At 44.7% G+C, this 7,510-nt stretch overlaps 1 protein-coding gene across 5 annotated transcripts in view; it reads left to right on the top strand.

The window, feature by feature from the left end:
• The window catches only part of CDC14A (cell division cycle 14A), a 121,696-nt gene that overhangs the window by 89,475 nt on the left and 24,711 nt on the right, over positions 1-7,510 (top strand). For 4 of the 5 annotated variants that reach the window (XM_018561979.1, XM_018561978.1, XM_018561980.1 and 1 more), the window contains exon 11: positions 2,130-2,289. In XM_018561979.1, the coding sequence (XP_018417481.1) occupies positions 2,130-2,289 (160 nt within the window). Of the gene's footprint in view, positions 1-2,129; positions 2,290-2,663; positions 2,667-7,510 lie in introns of all 5 variants that reach the window. The other variant, XM_018561977.1, reaches the window with a different exon arrangement.

The raw sequence follows: 7,510 nt of genomic DNA, 5'->3' as shown, positions 1-7,510 counted from the left end.
CATAACATAACGGTCCAACTCAGATCAAACAGGTGACTTTAACCAAAAAACAAGAGAGAAAAAAAAGGGAAAAATTTAGGACAACTTCGCCCGGTGCCCCTGACAGGTAGCAGGGGAGGGCACCTCAGTGGAGCTCTAAACGAGCAACAATATGCGGTAATGCCCGCAAAACGGCAAGAGGGCGGTGGAAAAATCAATCTCCCGGGGCAGAATGGGATGAAGGCCTGTGCCGGGAGCCCCTCTGGGGTTTCGGAGCAGCTTGTTGCCAGTGGGATGAAGGGGAGAAACGCCATTCTGGCGGTCGGTCGGCCCACTCAGGCAATTCCGGCATGGAGATCTCCAGCTTGGCGCAAAACTCTGCCAGCTCCTCAGGGAAGCGCAGTATCGCTGATTTACCCTCCCGGGTAGCTATGAGGCAGGCGGGGAACCCCCATCTGTATGGGATATGGGCATCCTTCAGCAACTTCAGGAGGGGTCTGAGATGGCGCCTGCGAGCAAGTGTCTCCGGAGAGAGGTCAGGGAAGAGTTGAATCTTCGCCCCATCGAAGTCCACTTCAGAGGAGGATTTCAGGTGTGTGAAGATCAGGGCCTTATCTGTGTAGTAGTGGAGCCGCACTATGACGTCTCGGGGCAGTTCTCCCGCCAGTGCTCTGGGCCGCAGGGCCCTGTGCGCCCGATCAAACAGGAGAGTAGAGGTAGGGGGTCGACCCAGTATGGAATTGAGGATGCCCCTGACAGTGTCCGCGAGGTCTGCGTCACCCGTGGCTTCAGGCAGGCCTCGGAGACGCAGGTTGTTCCTGCGGTTTCTGTTCTCCTGGTCCTCGATCTTGTACAGCGCTTGGCGAGTGTGGAGCCAGGATAGCTTACCCTGATGTTGGAGCTCTCGGATCGCTTGTGTGTGTTCATCCAGGCGGTCTTCCGCGGCCTCCACGCGGTGCAGCGTGTGCGAGAGTTCGGACCTGAGCGCCGTCAGGTCCGACTTAATAGAGGTCTCCAGGCGAAGAAACATCGCCGACAGCTCCCGCTTGGTCGGCATGGATCGTGCCAAGGTGCGCATCGACAGTTCGGAGCCATCATCCGAGCCCTCCGCCTCCGACTGGGCCGAGGTATCATCCCTTCCAGGCCGGTGATGGTGGGTAGAGGCCTTCGCAGGCCGCGCTGGTGAGAGGGTTGGAGGCGCGTGCAGGGCCCCACGATCATCCGGCGGGGATTCCGCTGCCCATAGGCGCTTGAGTGAGCCCGCGTGCGGCCTCTTGGCTGAGGCCGACATTTGGCCTCTTTTCCCCCCCATGAGGATAGTAAGGGAGTCCGGCGAAGTGTCCTTGTGTCACGAGCAACTCGGGGATGGAGCAGGAGCTTCAATTACACACGTCCAGCCGCCGCCATAGGTAAGCCACGCCCCTCTGGAGTTTTAATACCTCAATGTGCTGCTGAACAAATCTGGTGTTACAGGGTGATTATAAATACTTTGGCTTCATCTGACCTGCCATGCTAGCGGGAGACCTGACCTAACTAACATTTTTGCATTTAGTACTTTAAAACTAAAAAATAACACTTATTAACCATTTTATAACCACCCTGCTTGGAACAGAAATCAGCATGTTTCTAGTAAGTGCCACAACATCAGGCCTACTTATTTTGTCATAGTGTTTGTTGTCTTTGTTGGCTTTACTGCATCATAATGAAGTCTAGCTATATTTGTCAGTAAATGGAGCCAAACATTTAGAATATAATGATCAGACATTTCGACAAGCTTTGCTTTACTTTGCTACAATTGCAAGTTGGTTGGTCATCCCATTGTTGCCTATGACAGTAGTAGGAGGTACTGGGTTATCTTTGTTAGTTCTCTGCTTTTTCAGAGATCGGTAGAACATAAAATTTCAACCGACCTAGTTGCTTGCAATGTTGCCACCAATCTGTCGCAGTCAGCTAGTGCGATCATTTGTCCTCCATACGCAGGGAGAAATTATCACAGGATTGCAAGAAAAACATTTGCATTGTGCAGCAACCCTGACCTTCCCCTTCCTTGATTGTGTTCCACTTTGTACAAAGCTGTTTGTAAATAATTCATGAGAATGAAACAATAAGAAAAACTGTGTGAAGATCACCTTTTTTGTAATCATTCCTAGGAAACAGACCTGGCTGTGGTTGCAGGGAGATCTCCACAGAAGTAAGCAGAAACAAATCCAGCTGGAAGATGGGACGGTGAACCGGATCTTGTCCGAATTTGAGGATTTGTCTGTGGGTACCAGGTTAAGTCGACACCACAGTTTGGACAGGTCAGGAGAGGTAAGTGTGACTGTTTCTTGTCTGGTTTTCTGTTATTTATATCTGAACTCCAGGCTGGTGTAAAATATGCTTGTGCAGTGAAGCCCTCACACTGCATGATGCCCTTGAGATGTCCTCGGCGTCCTCATGTATAATACAGGACAGCCTGCATTGGACATGATGGCGCCTAGAAGGCAGTGACCGGTTAAGTGGCGAAAGAAGGAGGCTCCAGGAGACCAGTCATATTGTGCAGAGGAAGCCTTTGGGATTGAGGAATAAGGTAAGTAATTTACCTTATTTATCATCAATGGCAAACCGCCATTGGTCCAAGCCATCCAACCAAAAGAAACTAAAAACACTGACGGCATCCATTTAGATGCCTCATCATTTATGAGCAAGTGAGGGACAAGGAGGCTTCTCCTTCCCTCCTGTACACATAGCTCGGTGACTGGGGCGTAGACAGGGCAGGGGTGATCCAGGGGGTGCCTCACCTGCTACGGACCTCACCACACGATCCTGATGGGTTGTGATTTACGTTTTAGTATGGTATTTTACCTGTCCTATTGAACTTGTTGCAGCACCTGTTTTCCATATTATGATACTGTACAACCAGTAATAGGCTTGATTTACTAAGCTATAATTTTGTAACTCTTATTTATTTTTAGCCTGCATTACCTGTGCTGAAAACAATGTTCAGCATGGCAAATAATGATAGGTAATTAAGCCTTATATCTACTATTTAGGAGTTGCACTTTTGCACTTTTAGCTTGGGTGCCAGAGGACCTTGTCCCGCCATTGGTTTTACTTGCTAAATGCCAATTACAGTGAAGTGAAGCACCAGGTCATCATCACTTTGAGTGAGTTCTGTCACAGAACTAAGGCCGAGCGGTGAGGGGAGAGAGAGGCGCCAGCTGTCTGTCAGATCCTGTCCGAGCGTCTCTCTCTCTCTCTCTTCACTGCTCGGCCTTAGATCTGTGACAACGGCTCCCTCCTCCGCCCTCCCCCGCCGCCAGCTGCAGCGGTTCCTTCACTTCTTCTCGGATCCCCGCTGCATACAGATGGGGAGAGCAGCGGGGATCCAGAGAAGCCCCATGGGGCGGGAGGAGAGGACATCGCGATCTACCAGTGATCGCTATGCGATCGACTGGTGGATTGCGATCGACCTTATGGGCACCCCTGGTTTAAAGGAAATATAGAAGTATGTTAAGCTATTACATAGTATGTTACATAGTATTTGAAGTTGAATAAAGACATAAGTCCATCGAGTCCAACCTATGGCGTGCATATATTTGGTTCTGCTGATGTGTGCGTATGTATAGGTCCTTATGTGATCTCATTCTTAAGAGTACCTGTACCCCTGTATATTACAGTCCCTAAGGAAATCCTCCAAAAGCTTCTTGAACAATTCCACACTCTTGGCTGAAATCACTGCACATGGCAGCAAGTTCCAGACCCTAACCGCTCTAACTGAGAAGAACCCCCTTCGCCCCTTGTGCTGAAATTTTTTCTCCACCAATTTTAGATGGTGGCCTCTAGTCTTTGTAATGGAGTTAACCGTAAAGAGTTTGTTGCTAATGTTGCTATCACCATTGAACATTTTGTACATGAAAATCATATCCCCCCTTAATCTCCTTACTTCCAACGAGAACATATTTAAATTTAGTAGCCTTGTCTCATAGCTCTGGTCCCTCCATCCCCTTAATGAGTTTGGTTGCCCTCCGCTAGACTCTTTCCAGCTCAAGGACATCCTTTCTCAGTATCGGTGACCAAAACTGGACCGCATACTCCAGATGAGGCCGAACCAGTGATCTGTATAGTGGCACAATTACAGACTTGTCCCTGCAAAACATCCCCTTCTTAATACAGGACAGGACTCTACTTGCTTTGTTTACAGCAGCCTGGCACTGCAAGCTATTATTAAGTCTGTGGTCTACAATGACCCCCAAATCATTTTCCATTTCTGACTTCCCTAGTGGCATACCCATAATTGTATAGCCCATTTGCCTATTTTTAACCCCAAAGTGCATTACTTTGCATTTATCGACATTGAACCTCATCTGCCTTATAGTTGGCCACTCCACTATTTTACCCAGGTCCACCTGTAATGTTATAATGTCTAAGTCCGTTTCTATTACCCTCCCGATTTTGCCTTATCTGACTTTTTCCATACGGAGTTTGCTTTTCACTTGAAATTAACTGTAAAAATCTGATAAGATGCAGATTACAGGATATAGGAGGTTTTTCCAGGAAATCACACGTGTTCTTTTCCAGATAACCTTTAAGTGTAATACTTTATTCTTTAGTCTCATTATGCTTGATTTACAACTCACTCTAGTTTCTTAATCTTGATTTAGTATGTTTACAGTTTTATCCATTACTAATTCTACATTAAAGGGCCTGCATTTAAAGCCACACCTCTTAGGTCCTTTCACGGGAATGACAAAAATGCCATCAGCAGTGCACTGAGTAATAAACAACTTTATACTTACCTATCCAGCCGCCTTATTGCTTAATCTTTGCTCTGTTGTAAAACCTCCAGCAACTATCCTGTTTTTCCTCACTGGCCATTGTGGTTTTTCCTGACAACCCCTACGCCACTACTGTGTTATGCATTGACTAGGGATCAGCAGGTGAAACAAGCTACAGCAAGGCAACCAATAGACAAATAAGTAAAAAGTAGAATACTAGTGATGGAAATTTAAACATCTGTATTATAATTAGTTTTGTGGAAGAACACCATTTTTCAAACATGCCCGCATGTTAGAATAGCATTCAGATTACTAGTCCTTACTCCTCATTAGTCGAAGAATCTCGAGACGCTGACTCGAGTATAAGCCGAGGGGGGCACTTTTCAGCACAAAAAATGGGCTGAAAAACTCGGCTTATACTCGAGTATATACGGTATATGTTGCAATCGCAATGCAAATACAACCACAATATACAATAGTTAAAATGTAGTAAAAGGGAACATTTATAAAGTATTTTAAAGAAAGTATTACTCCCTTCTAATGTTTCATGCCAAATTCCGTACAACCTTCCCTTTTTTTCTGGAGGAAAAGCTAACAAATGTGAAGACTTAGCCATCTTTTGTCTGGAGAAAAACAGAAGCCCACCATTTTTTTGGGCTTCTGTTGTGACCTACATCTAGAATGCATACACCCCTTAATCTGCCTGTCGATGCACTTGGCAAAGCCTACTCCAGATATTCCCCATCACAACCAAAAAACTGTTGTATCATCTTAATGGCACCATTGCCATTTCGCAACCTGGACATCCCCTTCATTTCTCATTATCACAAGGTTAAAAAGGGCTTTATCACAGCTACAGAGTATCTGGCTGCAACTCTTTGGGGCTGTCTAGGTTATGTTGTCATTTAAAGAATGATGTTTCCTAAGAGTCAGACCTTTGTGATTTCTGATATGTCAGCACCTACTTTAGATATGAACATAAGTACTGATTTAATTGTTTCTACTTCTAAGTGTATGACTCTGCATCCCTTTTCACCTCTATCTACTACTTGTGATCACACACATAGTTTTCATTGATAGACCTCCATTGTATTTCTTTGTTAAACTTGGTTGTTTCTTCTTTGTTTTGTAATATTGAAAAAGAAAAGTTTGAGGAAGCATCAGTGAAAAAAAATAGCATGCTTTCCCTTCCGAAATCTGTTCCGTAAAAATGACCCTGATTCCTGCAGAACATATTTGATTTTTAGTGAGAAATATTGTCTAACAAGCTTTTTCAACAAGCCAGGGCAGTGAGCAATGACAATGTGCAAAATGTAGCAAACTATAGAAACCTGACTTTTTGTCACATTAGAAAAATCGGAACAATAAATGGGTAAGATATGTTATTCAATGTGACATATTAGGGCCTGTTCACACATGCTGGGTTGACCTGAGTTGTACCTCACCGGTTCAACGCAGATCACCACAAGGACACATAGAAAACACTGTGTCCCATTTCTATGTGTCTCATTCACACCACAACGCTGCTGTGATGGATAGTGTGCTGTGATAAAATGCAAACATTCACACTGGATGCCACCACGGGTCGCCACATGGGAGTGCAGTGCACCACGCTGTTTTGCGGGAACCTAAGTGGAGTGTCCACACAGTACACTACCAATAAAGTAAAAAAAAAAAAAAGAAAAATGTAAACAGCGACAGCTCTGGTAGTGTGCAATAGAACACACAGTGCCGCAGCTGCCACAAAGCACTAGACAGTCCGCTATATTGCAACATTTATGCAGACGGGATAGTAAATAGGCCCTTACTGTTTCATACACTAACAGGGTTATTCACAAAAGGGTGAAGAGTTTGGAGAAGGCAGGAGAAGTGAACAATCTAGGCCAAAATAGCTGATATGGAAAAATTATCCAATCAGCTCACTTTCCATGTCAGCTATGTTGTCCTAGATTGTTCACCTCTCCTGCATTGTCCAAACTCTTTACCCTTTTCTGCATAACTCTGTAAATAAGATTTAAAATGTTAGGCTACCCATAGCTAAAACACTGTCTATAAAATTCAGACACTCATTATAAATCTGTCCTCCATTTCTGCAAAATATGGTGAAACCTAGGAAAGATTCATGTACAGTAACTTTGGGCTAGATGTATATTATTCTGAGCAGAATTGCCTCACACAGAATTTTTACTGCAACACAAAACTTACACATATGGCACAATTTACTCCAATATGGTCTTATTTATCACCACCCCCTGCTCTACTTTTCGTATCACTGATATGGTGGTACTTCCTAATGAATTTGTCACAGCCATAGTGGTGCTAGAATGTAAAAATGTCACACGTGAGAATTTGTTGCACAGATCGGAAATAGTACGGCTTTTATGAATTAGAAGGCCATAATACAAGAAAGGTGTTGCAAATGCTTTATTGTATTTTTATTTTTCTAATACTCTCCTGCAACACATAGAAAATACCTTTTTATCCTGCCAAAAGATCCATTGATTCTCCACTTTGTTCAGTAGAGTGACAAAGCTCTTTCACCGGCAGTGAATTACGCCAGCATTGTCACTCTTTGCAAGCACTGTAGCAAAGATGTATGGATGGGGTGGTCAGTATTTTCACCACTGATAGCCCTCCTTCACACTGGATGTCATCTTCTGACCACACATGTTTTCACCTCCTAACTTACCCTGCTCATGGAAGGTGTAGTTTCATTGTGCATTTGCACATCATTGGCAAAGAACATGCAAGGTCTGCTGAATCCCCCGCCCCCC

Source organism: Nanorana parkeri, unplaced genomic scaffold (genome assembly GCF_000935625.1).
Source record: "Nanorana parkeri isolate BGI_ZX_2015 unplaced genomic scaffold, ASM93562v1 scaffold553, whole genome shotgun sequence".
Lineage (NCBI taxonomy): Eukaryota > Metazoa > Chordata > Amphibia > Anura > Dicroglossidae > Nanorana > Nanorana parkeri.
Note: the sequence above shows the minus strand (reverse complement) of the source record. Positions and strands in the feature narration are given on the sequence as shown.